General features: G+C 36.6%; 2 protein-coding genes across 2 annotated transcripts in view; one reads left to right on the top strand and one right to left on the bottom strand.

Moving 5' to 3' along the window:
* The window catches only part of LOC134741043 (uncharacterized), a 198,108-nt gene that overhangs the window by 50,487 nt on the left and 127,113 nt on the right, over positions 1-20,508 (top strand). The gene's annotated exons all lie outside the window — the stretch shown is intronic.
* On the bottom strand, positions 4,725-13,401 carry LOC134740864 (uncharacterized). Its single transcript, XM_063673517.1, has 11 exons — positions 13,198-13,401; positions 12,251-12,304; positions 12,100-12,174; positions 11,452-11,478; positions 11,280-11,312; positions 11,110-11,199; positions 9,915-10,031; positions 8,246-8,320; positions 7,917-8,066; positions 7,808-7,846; positions 4,725-4,753 (listed from the first exon to the last, which is right to left on the bottom strand). The coding sequence occupies exons 1-11, from the start codon at positions 13,241-13,243 to the stop codon at positions 4,725-4,727; spliced, it is 735 nt and encodes a 244-aa protein (XP_063529587.1). The 5' UTR covers positions 13,244-13,401.

Genomic DNA, 20,508 nt, shown 5'->3' with positions numbered 1-20,508 from the left:
GAATTACTATATATGAGCGACATGACATAAATCAGTGATTCTTCATAACATAACTAAGTTCGTTGGCACAGTTCAACTATCGTGTTCACTTCACTTCACTACATAATATAAAACAAAGTCGTTTTCCGCTGTCTGTCCGTCTGTCCCTATGTATGCTTAGATCTTTAAAACTATCAATCAATCAATCAAATCAATCAAATATATTTATTTGTATAAATAAGGGTACAAAACAGGTGGTATACAAAGTTTTCATTATCAACTAAACTAAACGGATTTTGGTGCGGTTTTTTTTATATAGATAGAGTGATTCAAGAGGATATGTATAATTTGGAAAGGTTTTGTGTAAATTTGTTGAACTACCTGTGCGAAGCCGGGGCGGGTCGCTAGTAGTTACAATTTTTTGTCAAGCAATGATCATTACATAGGTAAGTAAATAAATATTTAGATAGGTAACTTGATAGGTAAAAGAAATCCCCAATCGCAGATTAAAACTGAAGGAAACCGTTTAGGAACATTCATAGGATCACTTCGAAGTCGTTCGTTCCGTTTATATTATATTGGTTTACGGTGTTTCGAACGTCGTTTGAATAATTTGACAGAATTTATACTTACAAAATGCGCCTGCGCGTCTTCAATTTCTTTTGAAACGCCATTAAAAATCGACCTGAGCTTAGATATAGTCCTCCACATCGACTTCGACGACGGCGACCTCAGCAATCAAGGGTTTTTGCCTGTCAAGAGCTTGTGGCTTAGATAAACATAAAATGAATAAACCTTTGTAATTATAATTTCACTTCGGCCACTAAGTTGCAGCTTGTAGCGGTCGTGCAAACACTCAGAAAAGTTTAATTATTTTTGCTTTGTCTCTACAATGTTCTCTTGCCCGTTTTTGGTTACAGGTAGTATTGTAACTGTCATCCGCACGGCTTGGGGATCAAAAGTCGTAGTCGGGGCCTTACGCCACTTGTACTGAGCGAAACAAAGTCAGATTGAAACGTCACTCACGCAGAAGGGTGTGGAAAATTATTTTATATCCTATGTAGTTTCCTATTATGCAATAGAATTTATGAATATATAAACAAGACCAAATGTGATTGCACAAAGCAGTTGAACGTAAAATTAAAATAATAAATAACCGATAAACACGTAACTGTTGAATTTTGAACAATGTTTCAATTTTTTGTTTTGTTAGAGCCATCGAAATCATTTAATATTACTGCTAGAAAGCCTTTAGCATATTGTGACTTACTCTTTGAGATGACTTAGCCATTAGAGTGTTGCGCTCGTAACGAACTAGTTTTTCATGACACCTGCCTCGAGATGCATTTAACTGGGATTGACAGTAATTTCCTGAAATCAGCTACGACGCCGGCCCGGAACGTGCTCTTAATGGACTTGGCGAAAATCTAGTTAAGATTCTGACGCGAACCTACTGTACCGCCGTAATTAAATGCAACTTAGATAGCGACGATTACTCAACACTAACAGTCTCCGTCAGTTTTTCATGAAATTGGAATTTTCTTCATAACGCCTCGTCTCGGCGAGCCACAGTCTCTTCAACCGAAATATGAATAATGTCTATTCATTTGAAATTCAGAGCAGGTACCCATCGCTCTCTCATTCTTTATGAACTGTCTTAATATAAAGGATAAAACAAAATTTTAAACGTCTTTATTTTGTTCAGTGACTTTGTTTCATATCTGACCATTGAGTTATTGTCATGGTATCAAAACATAGCAAAGCAATATAAAACTGATATGATAGAGACCAGGCAGTGACAGGGAGTCATTGGCAGCTTTGGATTTTAACGCTCTAGTCTAGTAGTCATGTGGAATTCCTCTTTGTTAATTCCTAATTTAATTATCAACCGCTGTTAGTTCCTATCCTGATATATTTGCCTATATACACTGCCTATACAATGTGTGGCCTGTAATAGGAGCAAAAAATGTAACTGTAGGCTGTACTCCTCATACTGACCAACATTTGTTCAGCGACTTTTAAAAATAACTTGTGTTTTGATTTTTAATATACTTTAAAGTTTTTTCCAAGACGAAATTAAATTAAATTTAAATTAAATATATCTTTATTTCAGACCCACAAGTCCATATATGGTTAGTTACATTAACTTAAAAGCTATGTTAGTTACCTACACTAATTATTTTTAATTACATTTTTTTTATATACACCTAGGTCACTTGATATAGGTCAAAGTAGACCTAACCTGCTCCATCCAGTGCCACATTATGGGGCAGCTAAATCTGTTAGCAATCACCTTCAGAATGCTGTTTCGACTTTCCCTTACGCGACCCATTAGCAATGTATTGCGAATTTTGTTATGTTTAAGGTGTGACAGGCAACGTCAATCACAATGATAATGGCGTACATTGAAGATAATATTGTTTTTGTATGAAAAATACGAAGTCTAAAGTCTTCATTATTTTTAAAAGTCGCTGAACAAATGTTGGTCAGTTTGAGGAGTATAGCCTACAGTGTAATTTTTTGCTCCTATTACAGGCCACACATTGTATATATTAAACGTACCTACTGATTATGCCTTAAGACACGTACATGTAATGTACCTAAGTTTACACAGTTATTAATGTACGAGTATGAGGAATTAAGGCTTTATCTTATGTCTGACAAGCAGAGAAAATCTTATAACAATGTAAAATAAGAAAGATAAGAAAGTATTGTGAATAGTTGCAATATCGGCCTCGAACATCTCTGTTCAACGTTCGTGTCCTACTTCATGTAACAAAGGGGTCCGTCCAATGAAAGGGTGCGCGGCGCGTGCGACCTCTTACCTTCAGCGGTCGGATAGAGCTCTGTCGACGTCCGATCTTGTCGGCCCGATTCAAACAATTATTAAATAAGAAGTCAAAGCGGTACGATACTGATCTGTCAGTGTCAAAAGGGACGTTTTTAGGGTTACGTACCTCAAAAGGAAAAAACGGAACCCTTATAGGATCACTCGTGCGTCTGTCTGTCTGTCCGTCTGTCACAGCCTATTTTTTCAGAAACCAATTTAGTACACATACGTAAGTTTGTGACCCAAAGACGGACATGTAACGTAAACAAATAAATTTTAAAAATGGGGGCCACTTTTGGAGGATAATTGTGAAAATTAAAAATTGTAATTTTTTAACTGTATCGTGTTACATATCAAATAAAAGAGCTTATTGTGAGAATTTCAAATTTTTTTTTTTTGTAATTTTAAAATTAAAAGGTTAGAAGTTATTTAAGAAAATAGCCAAAAAATTACCATTCCCCCCTTAATCTCCGAAACTAATACTGGTACTAAAATTTTGAAAAAATTACAAAACAGGAAAATCTATAAGAAATGTGCGTTAGTCAAGCGTGTTTTTGATCCGACCCCTACAGATTTTAAAGATCTCACGTTTCACATAAAAAATAGGTACATTATTAAAAATTGTGTAATGTATGGAACCCTTGGAACGCAAGTCCGACTCGCACTTCACCGGTTTTTTGGTTGAAGAAATGATACTTTTGACACTGAGTACACTGACGAAAACAAATAAATACCCGTTCCCAATAATAGTTAAAATGTAAATGGCCATGTTAGCTGAAAATAAAAATAAAACATAGCATTGGCTATGTATGTGCGAAATTGGTGGTGGCACAGAATAAATAATAGTACTGTGGTGGGGGAAATATAAGCGAAGCCAACATAGGACGTGGTGAAAATATGAACTTTCGTGGAACGACATCATCATATTATTTGGCAGCCGCCAACTATCAAATAAGTCCCACACCCACTAAGGCGGCGCCACCACAGTCATGCACGGAGCGAATAAGGTATTGAAGTTTGAATAGTAGTGCTGCACCGTAATATTTTATACAAATTAATATGTTACGTTTCAGTATCTAAAAACTACACAATACATGTTTCTATAACCGGAAAGCAACCGCGTTGTAGACATTTAACTGGAGGCGTACTCTGTTTGTATAGGTTATGAATTTTATCTGGATTTGAAGAAAGGTCAGGCTTCCGGTTCCGGCCATCTTGATAGTTAGCCTCGTGATTAATTCCTTTGTTTTTAATATTGTTTAAAGTGTAATATTGATAGCTTATTATACAGTAACTAAACTAATGTGGTAGTGTGCAGTGAATGGAGAATTAATCTTGAAGCGCGTATAATCACCATTTTGGAGTCAACGGCCGGTAGCCCACGTGCTTCTTGTAAAGTCCAGCTATCGCTTTCCAAGAGCTAATAAAATCACCGTAATACACTGTCTTGTACTAACGGTACAATTTTAGTCGTATTTAAAGCTCCTAAGACCTTGATACTGGCGAAATAGTCCCACTGGACTGAAGCCATAATTTTAAAAGAATTAATGAATGATGAAGAAAGGTCACTTTTGATACTGACAGATCATATCATATCCATAACAAATCCAGTCATCTAATTGACCGAGCGTTAGCGAAGGTCTCCGTTTCTGATTTTAATAGTAAGTTAGTAATTAGATCTCGATTAGATAAGCATCTGATCTGTCAGTGTCAAAAGTGACGTTTTTGGTTGAAGTATAAACATGAGATCCAAATCTCTAATCCAGATCTAATTCTTAACTTTTTATTAAAATCAGAATATGCCTGTTAGATCCATCAAGAATACGACTAAACAAAATTGCGATGTATTATTTAATTAATACTTAAATGTGTTTTTATTTGCTTTCTAATGCTGTGTTCTCCAAATCGGTTATGTTTAGCGCGGGGCTGGGCTGAGCGGGATAGCTGAAAATATATAAAATCATAATTAAAGAGGAATTGCGAACTGCATTTTTGATGCAGTTCTCATGCCAATGGCATTTGGCGATCGCCTTACCTAACTGAAAATGATTTGTTAACTCTTTAGTCTTGAACGCTAAAAAGGAAAGTTGAGGAATTTGGGATCCTATCTGTCCAATGAAATTGAGGCATATTTGGGCAAAATATTTGACGCCAGTAAGTAAGATATGGCTTTCAAATTGTTTATCAGAACTAGACTAACACTGCCTCAGAGGAGATGGCAACGCGTTCCACACAGCTTCACAGAGTATACCGTGAATCGGTGAAATCGTAAGATCGGTGTTTATATGTGTGAACGGTAAATTGAACGACTGCTTTTGGACTAGCCGTGGTTTATACAAGAAATTACAAACCGTATTATGACATTTTACTGGTGTTGTAATGGATTTCGGTTATGCCATCATTGCCATTGGCGGTATTTGTTAGCAGGGGTATGTTGTTGTTTCTTCGTCGCAGCTTCTATCAGAAGAAAATACGTTTTATTTAAAAAAACCTAAGAAAAAAATGCACTTTTTATTTATCTTATAAATGGATATTGTATCTAGATACTATAATAGTATAATAAAAGCATACATATTATTGTAAAGCAAGTTAACAAACCTTTTTTAATAATTAGTTTTGTAAAATATCGAGACAAAGTTTCTACAGGGCCGTAGGGGCCACCTGAAAAATATACAAATATCAAATTATTAACTAACAACAATATACTTATTTACCTATATCCAAACTTTTTAATATGCACCATGGTATTTCGTTGCTGTACAACGCCTATGTCCGTAGTGTGCTTGAGAGTTTGCATCATATGGAATCCGCATTATCAAAATCATGTAACCTTAATTGAAAGAGTTCAAAAATCATTTGTTCGTTACCTCTACTATAAAATACATGGCTTCTACCCGTACTTGTACCCGACACTGTTTGTACTAGGAATGGTATCTTACCAAAGCCTTGAAATGCGTAGACGACTTGCTATGGTAAATTGTCCTTGCCTTATTTTTTGCAAAAAAAAAAAAAAGTATTTCTTAATCTATGCATTATCTCGTTTTGTAACTAGCTTGTACCAGTTGTTCCTTTAAGACGTAAAAACAGCAAAATTGTTTATAGTGTTAGACCAAGTAGCAAGCAAGCAAGATGGCAGCATTTTTTGTAACTTTATTGCACAATAAAAATAAGTACAAATTGCGAACTTAATGCCTTAAGGCATTAATTTTGATAGCCCTGACGGTACAAGTGTTATTTTAAACGTCAAACTTCTATGAGATTACGTAAGTATGACGTTTTAATAACACTCGGATCATCCATCGCACATCGCTGCCAACTTAGCTTGGTCTAACTCTTATTTTTATTTATCGTATGGCAATTGTGTTTTACACTGTTCATTTATTAGCTAGCTTATAATCTAAATCTACAATTGTCCAAGTAGGTGATGGCTGCACTCGTTACGGTTTTAAAATCTTCCACTGGGCCATCGTACTTTGTTAGTGGGCACTCCAAGACGATATGCCGAACAGTTTGCTTTGGGCATCCGCATTCGCAGCACTCCTGATCACTCCATCCCCATTTTTTTCGGAGGTACGCACAGTGGCCGATTCCTGTTCTCAGACGGTTAAGCATGCACCAGGCACGGCGTGATTCATTGAACCCAGGCGCGTGGCTACGTGGGTTTAGCTCAAAGAGATCAGATGGGACGTCTGCCTGTGACCATTCTTCGGACCAGGCTTCGTTCAGGTTCCACTGAGAGCATGGTTGGTGGGTAAGGAGAGCCGGTGGGTTTCTGGACTTCAACCTTGTACATCTGAACGTAGCCAAGTCTCTGTTGAGAGGCAGTTCCGGTCGTTCATGAGCTTTGTTAACTTCTCTGAGCAGATGGTGTTTGCGACGGAGGTGGGGAGGGGCAATGCCACTTAGAGCTGGGAGCCAAGGCACAGGGGTGGGCTTCGTGCATCCCGTGATGAGACGCATCGTAGCATTTAGCTGCGTGTCAATGACGCTTGTGTGGGCACTGTTGAGCCAAGAGGGGGCGCAATATTCTGCTGTAGAGTATACAAGCGCCAAGGCCGATGTTCGCAGGCAGCTGGCAGAGGCTCCCCATGTTGTTCCCGTTAGTTTTTGCAGAATGCCATTCCTGGTCCTCAGTTTTGCTGCGGTATTATTAAGGTGAGAGCTGTAAGTTAAACTTCGGTCCAGAGTGACACCCAGTTATTTGGGAGACGGGTTGTGGTTGAGCAAGGAGCCCCTGAATGGGATGCTGAGTTTCTTGGTAGCTAGTCGGTTATTTAGATGGAAGCAACACACTTCAGTTTTCGAGGCGTTAGGACATAGGCGCCAGCGGGTAAAGTACTCGTCCATAACGGCTAGGTCATATTCTAAGCGGTGTTCAGTGGTGCTTATATTGCGATCCTGCACTCTAATATATTATTATAAAAAATAATGTGATTAGATACTTACTTGGTTTAAAACTCGTCACAGGACGTTTGTATAACGCTCGAACTTCCACTGTAAAAAGATAATGTAGTGTAATACAACTGAGTGTCATAAATTCGAATTAACGTAATTAGTATAATTTTAAAAATGCAGGTGCAGAAATGTATGGAGCAGTATGCACTATGGTGCAAAGACGATTATTTCATGAATTCCTCGTCTCTAATTTAAACGAAAATGATAGCAAACTTGATCTGAGTGTTACAGGTAGGTAGAAACTAGAAACATAGCGCGAACTGGATCGCCTGAGCCGCTTTTTCCCTTCCCTGTTAGGGGGTAGCCAAGAGTATACTCATAAGATCAGCTAAGTACCAGTATGATCCAAAGAATAATCGTGCCAAGCGGCATCGCCTGAGACAAAAGGGCATACTCACTGCACTTAACTTCCCCTACCTAGCTACTAATACCGCAATTCAAGATTATAAAGGTGGCTCAAACAGCATCACATCTATCTAAAGGTCCGAACAAAAACAGTAGGTAACAATTGTGAAAATGTAAAAAGGAAGAATAATAACGTACATATTTTTTCCACCTCTTCATCCACGGACGAGATACCAACTGCAATAAAAAAAAAACTATTAATTTTTGGCATTATAAAAATACATAATAGGTATGCTATTAAACTTACTCATTCTTCGAACTCGCTGTTGTAATTTCTGTTGTTCAAGGTTTCTACCTGTGTTTTCCTCCTTGCCGGGACAAGATGTCTTTAGCCGGCAGGTGTCAAGGTTCCGTGCAGTTACACATTCAAATTTCCAACGACAGCCCTTTAAATGTGCTAAAAATGTTTGTAGTGTTTATAAATGAAGTAATGCTTGGTTTATCAGCTCTATATTTATCAGTCAATTTTCGAGTCCCCGAGTGTTGAATACATATTTGATTTTATATTTCGTAATCATGTAGGTATACATAATGTAAGCGACTTGGTAAACTTCGTGACACCTTCGTGAAACCTACCTTTTTTGCTAAGTGTGTCATGGGGTCTGGAAGTGGCCACGTTAAGTTGTCCATTATCTTTTTCAATATTAGGGCCTGTAAATTTAATAATATATTGTAAGGTAAACATCTACGAGTAAGTTAACGACACTGAGATATTTTACAAAAAATGGTTTAATTTTAATGAGTTTTCTCACACATCTGACAAACATATAATTATCTGAAAAAAATATATAATTATTTTCTAAAAGTATGAGGATAATATGTAACAATACACTCCTTTTTTTGGGCAGTCGTGTAAAAAGTAGACGAAATATTATTTCGTTAGGATTGTATGTCTTTCCTATCACGGAACAATGGTGTTCCGGACCTTTGGGAGGCGCGCGCGGAGCCGAAGCCAACACGTAGAGGCCCTTTTGACACTTTAATGAAATGTAAGGGGTATACCAGGCGGATGCTGCCCTTGGCCGTGTCATGGGACTCACGCAGAGGCAGCACCCGCCAGGGTGTAAGGACTATTAAGGGGATAAGTTCGCCTTTGTACACATTTACTGTATTCTCGCTGTGTTATGTACTTGTTTTGTGCAATAAAGTGTTTACTACTACTACTACTATTGAGAGTAGAGGGAATCTAAAATGAACTAGGTTATTGGGTGAAAGCATACGTGAAAGCGATTAAGTACTGAGCTATGGGATAAAAAACCGGACGCCTGCCTAATAAGACGGTAAAACAGTATGCAATTGGGCAAAAAGATGGGCCCCACAAAAAGCGTTATTATAAACTTATTTTTCCTACTCTACTGTTATCTATCATTTATACATTCATGAACACCAATATAAGAACATACATAAAATGTTTGAAGAAAAGACTAATAAGTCTATTATTGTCTATTCCTCATAACAGCACTTGGGCTTTAAAATGGCTAAAACGTTACTGCGATTAATGGCTACCAATAGTACCCACCTAACAAAATCAAAATTAATGCAGTTTCAAACTAAGTGCATTGCTGCCAACTTACAAAATATTCACTAGGTTGTATAGTAGAAATAATAAATTGCTTCATAAATCAGAAACACGCATGTGACACCCGTAATAATATAGCAACATTCATATACTACGAAGACCAGGGGCCCGTTTATCAAAAGCTTGTAGCTTGTTATACAAGAGGAAGTCCCGTTCTAACAAAAGCTGTCAAATAGGGACTTCCACTTGTATTACAAGCTACAAGCTTTTGATAAACGGGCCCCAGTAGCGTTGCTTGACTTGCTTGTTAGTCTTCATAGGCTACTGTGGCCAAAATTAAGAAAAAAACTGTCCAAAAGTCTAATTTAGCAAAGATCAAGTATCAGGGCCTTATGAGTTACGAGAAGGTGTCGCTGGTCGCTGACCAGCCGGGCCGGGGCGGGCCGGGCGCGTATGCTCGTTGCTCGCGTATTTTAGCTGTATACTTTTGGTTCGTTTACCTATATGATTCTACTAGTTTAAAGTATTAATTTTGTTGACTCGTAGGAAAAGTATTGTATGCAACGTTGTAAAAGTAGGTCAAAAAATGCATGTGGCGTATTCCTTTACAATGCGGCTCCGGCTCACATTGTAACCCAAGCCACTCGCCTTTTTTGACCCTTATTATACAACGGTTACTATAAAAGAGCCATTAAGTCTTATTCCGACACCAAAAACCATACCTACCTTTAGTTTCTCCTGTAGTTATTGAATCGGCTTCCTTATTCTCGTGTTCATTATGTTTACGTCCAGCATTCACAACTACTATTTGTCTCTTTTTCTGAAGTTTACTCATTAAATTAACTGCAAATTGATTTTTATTTCATGATTATTATCTTGAGGTTGACTCACAGTACCTATAATTCTTTTAAATAATATTTATTATTCAGAGGGGCCCAAAAATACGCTGATAAAGAATGTTTTTGCTACTTATGTGAAATTTACAAAATGATATTAAAAATTAAAACTACACTCATTAGACGAAACAAAAAAAAACAATTATCGTCAAAATTTCCTTATTTGATTTTGATACACAACCGCAAAAGTTAGTTAAAATTATCAAAAATTCAAATCTTCTAATAGCGTTATTTTTGCCCACTCTTTGGTAAGTGTTGCTTTCATAGCTTCTAAATTTTTGTTTAGCAGCACAGGCCCTTGTCTCCAAAATATACTACTTAAAAACAACAACAGCTTCAAAAATATCTCTTTTGAATATTTCCTGATTAATTTTGACACCTTTTATTATGACAAGGGGAGTTATGCCTGTGGAAAAACTACCGCCCTAAACCGTAACTGGCCAACTAAATTCGAACAACTGCAGCCACTAGGACGACTAGAAGAAGACATTCTGTTATTTTGATGACTTGATCCTGTTCAATACAAAAAGGTTTTTTATCTGAAAATTCTTAGATGTTTTCTCAGGGAAGAAAGAAAGCTGTTGATAATTTTAAAAAAACGATTGCGCTTGTCTGTCAAAGCCAAGGAGAATATTTTAAAGATAATTAATTTTTCTTTAAATATTGATTATATGTTATGGTATATTTGACTGGGAAGTAAAAACGGGACCCTATTACTAAGACTCCATTGTACGTCTGCCTGTCTGTCACCAGGCTGTATCTCATGAATCATAGTTCCATGAGTCATGAACCATGATACTAGCTATCATCATGATATTCATGATACTAGCTAGCTATCAGTTGAAATTTTCACAAATGATGTATTTTTGTTGCCGCTATAACAACAAATACTAAAAATTTAATTTGTACGGAACCCTCGGTGGGCGAGTCCGACTCTCACTTCTCCGGTTTTTTCCTTTTGAGGTACAGAACCATAAAAACAGTATCAACTAATTTTTGGACCTTCCTGTATTTAAATTCATTACTTCGACTTTGAGGCACGGCAGATTTTCTTTGTCTTCTATGAATGGGATCGTTTTCGTCCTTTAAATCTGGTTTGATTGCTTTAGTCAATACTGTAAATAAAAATATAAAAAAACAGTACAATCCAATTTAAGAGGAACGAAATGAAAACAAACAACGTTTACATACTAACAGTTGTATATGCTCTTTCTGTGTCCAGGTTGATCTGAAAATAGTACATTTTCTTAAATTATACCCTGTAAAAAGTTGTATGTCATATCAAAAACTTATACCGATAATATAGGTAACTATGTATTTTAATTTGCTGAATGTTTTGTAAAATTAACTGTAAGAAATACACTTACTAGGGTAACACATGCTGTTGTGCACAACTATAAATAAAAATAAACAAGTTACATAGGTACTCGTACATTTATCGAGTTCTATTTCAGGCTTGATTTTCAATCAGAAGAACATCTATATACCTAGTAGATCTTTGCAGCCGTAACCCGTAACAGAGTATGAAAATCAGTTTGAATTTGCGATTTGTTTTGTAAGATTATGATAAACAATGCAATAAAGGCTGTTTATTAGGGTTCCGTACCCAGAGGGTAAAAACGGGACTATTACTAAAACTCCGCTGTCTGTCTGTCCGCCTGTCACCAGGCTGTAGGTATCTCAAGAACCGTGATAGCTAGACAGTTCAAATTTTCACAGATGATGTATTTCTGTTGCCGCTATAACAACAAATACTGAAAACAGAATAAAATAAATAAATGGGGCTCCCATACAACAAACGTGATTTTTTGCCTTTTTTTGCGTAATGGTACGGAACCCTTCGTGCGCGAGTCCGACTCGCACTTGGCCGCTTTTTTTTCAATATGCGGTGGAGGGTAGAATTGCACTTGGCTTGATCCCAAATAATTTATGTAGTCGGTGTGGCCAGGTAATAATTTATTGATACTATAAAAATCAATCAATTATAGTCACTCGTACGATAAAAATGTACTTACCACCATCCTTGGCAAACTCATCCACGAAACATCGACCGCCATCAACGTTCACTAGTTTCAGGTTCTTGTGTATTCCTGGAAAGAAGAAATAATGATTGTATAATCAATCTTAAAACACTCGAAGCATGCATGTACAAAAAAGTGCTTTTACCTGCTCCGTCAAGGGCTAACGCCTGAAGCGCATCAAGGCCAGCGATATCAAATTCTGAAATAAAATCAAAAATGATACAAATTCAAGTAAAAGGTTTTCTCATATTCGTTTCATTTTTATTTAATTTTTGGCGCGCTGAACCCTGAAAACTATAGCAACATTTTTTACGCTCTAATTTTAAAACGAGTAGCTAGTTTGCTCTAAAACTTTGTACTTACAATAGGATAAAATATATTATATCTATGTCTGAAATTAGTTTATGTAGCTTCAGATACCATATAATAGCTAAAAAAGGTACAGCGAATTTAAATTTTTCATACAAAACTTGTATTCGCTCTATTTCGTTTGTTTTATAGCTGGAGCTATACAGTATGTAAATCTCATACGGGCGAATCTCTTAACGGTGGTTAGTATAGGACATAAGAAATGTTATAAGATAACTTTTACTTAGAATTGCAATTAAAATTTTATCCATACAAAATAATTCAGCCCGCAATGTAATACACTACACAAGTTTCGAGATACGAGCGTTTTAAAGTAACTGTCAACGCTTGTTGGTAGTTACTATTAAAAAGCTCGTATCTCGTCATGTCATGTCATCTTGTTTCTTAATGTTTGCAGTACATTGCTGCTCGGTAAATTAAAATAATAATAATTACGGGGTCATAATTAAGTGTAAATTAAAAAAACTTTAATTAATGATTAGACGAATAAATTCTATATCTGGTTTAATTTATCGCCCGCATTAGATTTAGACACTGTATAAACTAAGTACAGACCTAGACATGCCATTGAATGTGCAAAGTTTCATTACAATCCACAATCCACCCCTTAGTTTTAAAATGAGAACGAAACTCCGTTTGTATGGGAAGGTGAAATTCGGCCGAGCTTGCCGATGATCCGTGTTAGAAAACTTAACGAATTATTAACTACTTTTTAGTACTTACTGGTTAACTTCGCAATGCGTCGATCTGTCATAACTACAAGGAACATTTATAGTATCAACATGAAATCACAATAAGGAAGTATTTATACAAATTAAACCATCTACGAAATAATGAAACAAAGCAATACGTACAAAAACGGAGAAATAAATTGTCTGCCAAAGTTTCCACACTTCGCGCCGAGCTTACGATACCTTTGCCTTCTATAAATTGAAAGAATAAAGAAGCATTAGAATGCGACAATCATAATAATTACCATCATACTTATTTGCTAAAGCAGTCATTAACTGTACCGGTAGAAATGGAAAGGGATATCAGGGATGTTTCCGAAATATCATAAAATGTAATACATAGCCTACATTGATGCGGAAATAAATAATTAAAAAACTTTTTTATTTACATTTATAATACACTAGCTTCTGCCTGCTAATTCGTCCGCATGGGATGATGATGATAAAAAGTACCCTGTGATCTTCCTCGGGCCTCAAACGGGGATAGTTTTATTAAATCAAATTTCATCTAAATCGTTTCAGCGGTTTAAGCGTTAAGAGGTAGGCAACAGACAGTTCATTGAATGAAATGAATGAACTTCATTCATTCACTACTTAGGTATATCGCATTTACCTATAATATTAGTAGGGATGGATATCGCAGGAGGACTAAGAATCAGAATCACAATTCTATATTTTTTAACATGAGTTCATTAAAGATGTAGATACATTTAAGATGATTACTAAGTTTATTATGTACTACTTATGTTTAGTAGATGTATTATTGGTTACCTCCTGGTGCACGAGTGTCAACTAAAAAAAAAACAACGTAATTGTGCATTACCTACCAGGATCACGTGGTTTCAGTGTGAATACAATCATTTGATTTCGAAATTGGCCAATAATTCGTTGAAATTAGTAATTAATAGATAGTGCATCAGATATTTAAATTTAATTAATGCGCGTAATTTTTTGTGGTAATTGCATCGTTATTTTAAATAAATCACTAAACAAATAACGATTTAGGTACCTACGACTGCTAAAAATCTCATAAAAATGTATGATACAGAAAATACGTTATTCTATATAAGATACATACCTTTTGCCATTAGTCTTTTGGCTAACGGTATTAGTTCTGGCGGCGTTAATACATCACCTATCGAACACAAAGTCATCGGTGTTTAATATAGTGATTAAGTAAATGTTACTATATACAGCCGCCATCAGATATATCGGAGCGGCCGAGGTGCTTAAAAATATTAGAACATGCACTCTTGCTGACAATAGATGCGTGTTCAGACATTTGTGAGCACCTTGGCCGCTCCGATATATATGATGGCGACTGTACCCATAAGTTTTACACATATGTAGGTATCTCTAATCACAGGTAAGTAGTATTGATTGATTGTATTTATACAATTCATGGAATAGCGAAAAATGAAAAGATATTACATGTATGTGTGTATGTGTGCTAAGACCAGTTGTTAGTAACTTAAGTAAGTTGTTACTAGTTGTTAATTATTTTTAAGGCTATAAATTGTACGCTCGAAATGAGCAACTGTTGATACCATTTGATATAATGAACATCTTTATGTACCTACACAGTTTACAATTACCTACTTACTTATGTTTAATTGTTTATCAAAGTAATATCGAAAAATTATCTTTATTACTTGATTCTAGCACTCGCGAGTTTCTTGGCGGCTCTTCGTCGGCTGCGCCGCTGTCCTCTTCATCTTCTGTATCTTCTACTTTTAGGTGATTTTTAACGATTGGATTGTCTTTTTGTGCACTTTGATTGCCGTCTTCTAATTGGTGTTGTTCATGTTGGAACAGAAAAAAATATCACATAGTTCCACTTTATAATGAATACTAAGTGCCCATATAAATGCAAATGTATAGGTAGTTATTAGTACAAAAAGAATTTATGGTAGACATTCTTGGTATATTGTTAATATCATTATATTTTCTGACGCTATTTAGTCCTTGCTTCGGATCCTGTTTACCATTTGAGACAAAAATGCTAATAATTTTTTTACACATTCAGTGCCAGCGCGAGCTACAAGCGTATTATATACCTAGCCTATAACACGGGAAAAACCGTATGTAACGAAAAGCGCCTACGAACAGAAAACCCGTCTAACGGGCACGGGTTGTCGGCAGACGGCAGTGAATGTGTTAAAATGCCACCATCGAAAGTATCATTCCTTTCTGACTAGGTATTTGTAAGATTCTTACCTGAAGCTGAGGCCACACAAACCTAAAAAAACATTAGGTTTATTATTTGCGTACTTATATGTTTAGCGTCCCATAATGTAGGTATTTAATTCTACTTAGCGAATATCATATTAAAAAAAACAGTAGCTACCATTATTCACATAAAATTGGGTGCGTTATATTTTTTCTATTTACAATCGGTTTAGCCGATAGCTGTTATGATATTAATTAACAACTGCCCTTATATTAATATCTTTCATAGCACGGCCAATTTTATAAGTGTACTTGTATCGGAGCTTCTCTAAACTTTCCTTTTATTATAATGTACAGGTAATCTTTATTGAGTCAAACTTAAGTTTTATTGTAAAAGTTTAACTTACTGAAATATATAAACAAATGCTTATTAAATAAAGAGTTAATGTTCCCATTCTTCATTACTTTATTAATCCAACTGCACTATGGATATAAATGTTATTACAAACGTTAGTTGGAAATGTAATTACCGTATCTCACTTTACTACTTTTATGGCAATTTTATATTTTGATATTTATTTCATTATCTAGTACAGTCAGCAGCAGGTTGCTAAGCGGGCGAGGTGTTCAAAATTATCTTGAAACGCTCTTATTCTCTGAACAATAAAGTCGCATCAAGATCATTTCGCCCGCCTAGCAACTTCTGCTGCTGACTGTACCAACCTCTCTGCAGTTAACATTAAGGGGGTGACAGACGTACTAGCCAAGGCGGGCTACGAGCAAAATTCGAACATGTCAGATCGTTGGTTTACTCGCCCGTCTATCACCCCCTTTACAGATCAAGTAGCCGTTGAAGTTAATAACTCGAGACGTTTAGGTGCGTTGTATATTATTTTAATATTAAATTGGAATTTAAACTGTTGTGAGACATACTAACATTAAATAATTTCACGGTTTAGACTCACTTGTTTAAGTCACTCGCGCGACATGTTTCGAAAAGCCTAGGTCTCCTTTCTCAAGCACTAATAGTGCGAGCAGCGTTCACGGCGACCGTGTATTGCGTACTGCCGCGCCGAGAAAGCCGGTTGGGGGAGGTCTTGCGCTATCGTTGTAGGTTGTAGGCGGGCATAATGGTGTGGTAGTACGCAATACACGGTCGTCGTGAACGCTGCTCGCACTATTAGTGCTTGAGAAAGGAGACCTAGGCTCTCTGAAACATGCCGCGCGAGTGACTAAAACAAGTGGGTCTAAACCGTGAAATTATTTAATATTAAATTCAATGCATTTTGGCATTGAATCTATGGTTGACAACAATGAACCAGATATTTTTGTTGCTTTGTTTGGTTCAATCTACAAAATATACATACCCTAGTAAAATTGTGTAACCTAGACTACGTCAGATCTTAGAAAAAAGCGTAATAGCTAAAGGTCTTAAAAATAAGTTCGCGACAAGTAATTTATCAAAGATCCCCGAAATAGGGAAACAAACCGTATTTCAGTTTTGACAGAGCTCAGCCTTAAACGCTAAAGGTGGCTTGTATAATTTCGTCGACATGATATCTTAATGCCGAGTTGCGTTCCAAATCCTGGATAATTCCGCGCCTACCGAGCTCGGAGCTCTGCTCAAGTGCTCAGGTACGTAGGTTGTTGTAACAAAAAAAGCGAAGCGCTGGCTCGGGTGCCGCGTGACGGGCCGGTACACTCAATACAACAGGATTTTAGGAATGTGCTAACCTATTGTTTCATTTCGGATATAAATAAACTATTTATTAGAACTGAAAATGTGCGTCAAAAATACCTTATCAAACCTATCACGTCTTTTTAATCAAATAGGGGAGAATAACCAAGGGATAAAAGACACCACACAGGAACATAAAAACCGGCCAAGTGCGAGTCGGACTAGCGCACCGAGGTTTTCGTACTTTTTAGTATTTATTGTTATAGCGGCAACCGAAATACATCATCTGTGAAAATTTCAACTGTCTATTAGCTATCACGGTTCATGAGATAGAGCCTGGTGACATACAGACAGACGGACAGCGGAGTCTTAGTAATAGGGTCCCGTTTTTACCCTTTGGCAACGGAACCCTAAAAATCATGTACTTATTTACTTGTATTCATTTCACTACGCATAAATATTCTCGATAGATTATCTATCTACCTACTCTACCTAGTTGTCTCTGGGACGAAACCACGTTACGAAAAACATACGTTTAATCGAATGAAGTATAGCAACTCTTCAATCAAATTATGTTTGAGGTACAGGCCAAGCAATAAGAAGGTATAGAGGGAAATGCAAGGAACACAATTTTTAACTTCGTAGCTTTGTTTGGACTAGTTAGGAGATGAACATATCAACAGTCCCCGGCCGTAACCCTGGTGCTGGATATCCGCTCTTGAAGGTTTATTTAGGGCTCTCATTTTTATCTTGATTATCTATATCAGTAAAGCTGCTAGGCCGGGTTTGGTAACGTTTTCGTATAAATCGGGGGTGCTGAATTCATTTATGGTATCAACAATACACCTTTCCGAAGTAAAACATATAAACTTTAAACAAATAACCTTTTTTTTTAAGTCCTTTTCACGCTTAAACCGCTGAACCGATTTAGTTGAAATTTGGTAAATAGGTGTTTTAAGTCCCGAGACAGGATATAATATACTAGACTTATAATCATTCAAAGCTCTAGGATATAATATAGTTTTTGTGAAATTTGGTGTGAGGGGAATTCAGCTTCTTCGCCGAAGTTGAATTCCTGAGGTTAATATCTACTGTTTAAATTTAGGTTTGAAGTCATGTTTGGTGACATTATCAACTAAATCAAACATGTAGACCATCCCAAATATTATTTAAATAGGTTCAGCGGTTATTGATTCCCCATACAAATTTCCACCCCACATTTCACACCCTTAAAAGATGATTTTGGTTATAAAAACTATCCTATGTGCTGTCCCGGGACTCAAACTATCTCTGTACCAAATTTCAATGAAATCGGTTCGGCGATTTAAGCGTAAAGAGGAGTTTTATAAAAAATATTTTTTTTAAATTTTGTTTTTACTTAGGAATGGTGTCAATGTTGATACCATAAATGAATTCAGCACCCCCGATTTATACGTAAACGATCCCAAACCCGGCCTAGCAGCTTCACCGATGTAGATAATCAAGATAAAAATGAGAGCCCTAAATGAACCTTGAAGAGCAGATATCTCAAAAACTATACAAGATATCGAAAAACTTGACTGAATAAAACTTGTAGCAAATTAAATCTCTTTTCATTTTGTATAAGTGGCCAAGTCGCTCAGACGCATAGTTTCCGAGATATAATCGAAAAACCGAAAAATGGAACCTTCACTCCTCTCCCCCCCAGCACCAGGGTTATGGCCGGGAACTTTTGAATCTCCTAACTGGTCCAAACAAAGCTACGAAGTTAAAAATTGGGTTCCTTGCATTTCCCTCTATACCTTTTTTTGGGCATTTATTTCCTTGCCTAGTAGGGACGTCTAATTTGATCAGTTTGTGATACACAAAAGTACTTAGTCTATTATAATTTTATGTGTTTTTGTGGCAGTCATAATAAAAAATATAGATCAGAAATAATTGTTACTAATACAAAAAAATTAGGTAAATAATCAGAACGATAAAAGTATTATTTAAATATACTCAGCAAAAAAGTAAAAGACAACTTATTTGTAGGTAGTAGTTGCAGCTCATGATCTACGGCGTTTCGTGAATAAACGATTTGGTTTGGTAACTAAGGATTGGTCCTTGGATGGATTTAAGAAGTGGAGCCACCAAGATTTTTATTTTAACTCATATAAGTTGACTGGAAATTGTTGAAATTCTTTACTCAAGCCATTTTACGCCAGCTCACACGGATTTATTTGTACATAGATAGTCGTATTTAACTAACACGGCATAGTATTTTTTGTTTTATTTATATGTATATCACTCGTTGATTCTGCTTACTCACTATGTTGACTGCTGTTTATTCGCGGTTCGGTCGGCCACACAATTAAAGGTTAGACGTGGCATAAAGCGGGAAGCCTTTGTTTCCGATCCCATTTAAGGCGGGTGATTTACATGCACCTCGTTTTAGATTAATTAAATTATGCGGTTACATTTTCAGGTAAATTATTTTCGTACGTTCATTTAATTTAAATTAAATGGAATGTAGAGATGGAAACAGACGGAGCGCATTAGATGACTTGTTTTGGGCTGCAACTGGGATAGTCACTGCATGCAGTTCCCCTCCCACACTGCATAATTCGTTTGTTTCGACTCCAATAATCCGGAAAAGTAGGTACCATCAGCCGCAAAAGTGCATGGCGACTTTATCAATGAATTCATTCATAATTTCTCCATGCAATTTCGCAGCTCACTGTACGTTACTATACTATTTAAATAAAATAAAAATAAAATAAATAAATAAATAAAGTTTTATTTCAGGCAACACGTACAGTTGTACACCCATATCAACATACAATTTAAAAGTTACAATGCCAAAAGGAATACTTAACTAAAAACAAAACACTTAAAATAAAAGTTAAACAATTAAAATAGTATTACACTATTTTTTGTTCCCGTTTTGGTGCACGAAAAGCCAGTGCCTAAACATTGACAACTAATGTTGCGATACACCGACATAAGGATGGTGTTTTGCGAGCGGCGCATCCCCTCCCAAAAAGAAGCAATACGCGCGCGTACCACTGCGAAGAAGTCAGGGATTCTGGCTTCCGCGAACATAGTGGAGGCACTGCAGGAACGCGAAAGCCCCATCAGTGTCCGGAATATATTATTATACTGCACACGGATGGCGCTGTACGTTTTCCTGCTGTACCTAACCCACAGTTGACAAGTGTTTACAATGCACCGAATGTTGTTCAGTGTTACTATTCAAAGTTAAAAAATGAAACTAGCTTTTGAAAGTTAAAACTTACCATGCGTTCGATAAAAAGCATGTTGCGATAATTGATTTAATGACAGCTGGAGAAGTTATGACGGGTCGGGTCACTCGCGCGTCGGTTGTAGTGTGAAGCGGTGAAAGGTTGCGGCGCGATGACCCCGGCAACCGACCGGTGTGTCTTTTCAGTTGTTTGCCGAACACCGGCGAGTCCAAGGCTGACGTGAACCATTATT

Source organism: Cydia strobilella, chromosome 4 (genome assembly GCF_947568885.1).
Source record: "Cydia strobilella chromosome 4, ilCydStro3.1, whole genome shotgun sequence".
In the NCBI taxonomy this organism is placed as follows: domain Eukaryota; kingdom Metazoa; phylum Arthropoda; class Insecta; order Lepidoptera; family Tortricidae; genus Cydia; species Cydia strobilella.
This window is presented reverse-complemented; position numbering and strand designations above follow the sequence as displayed.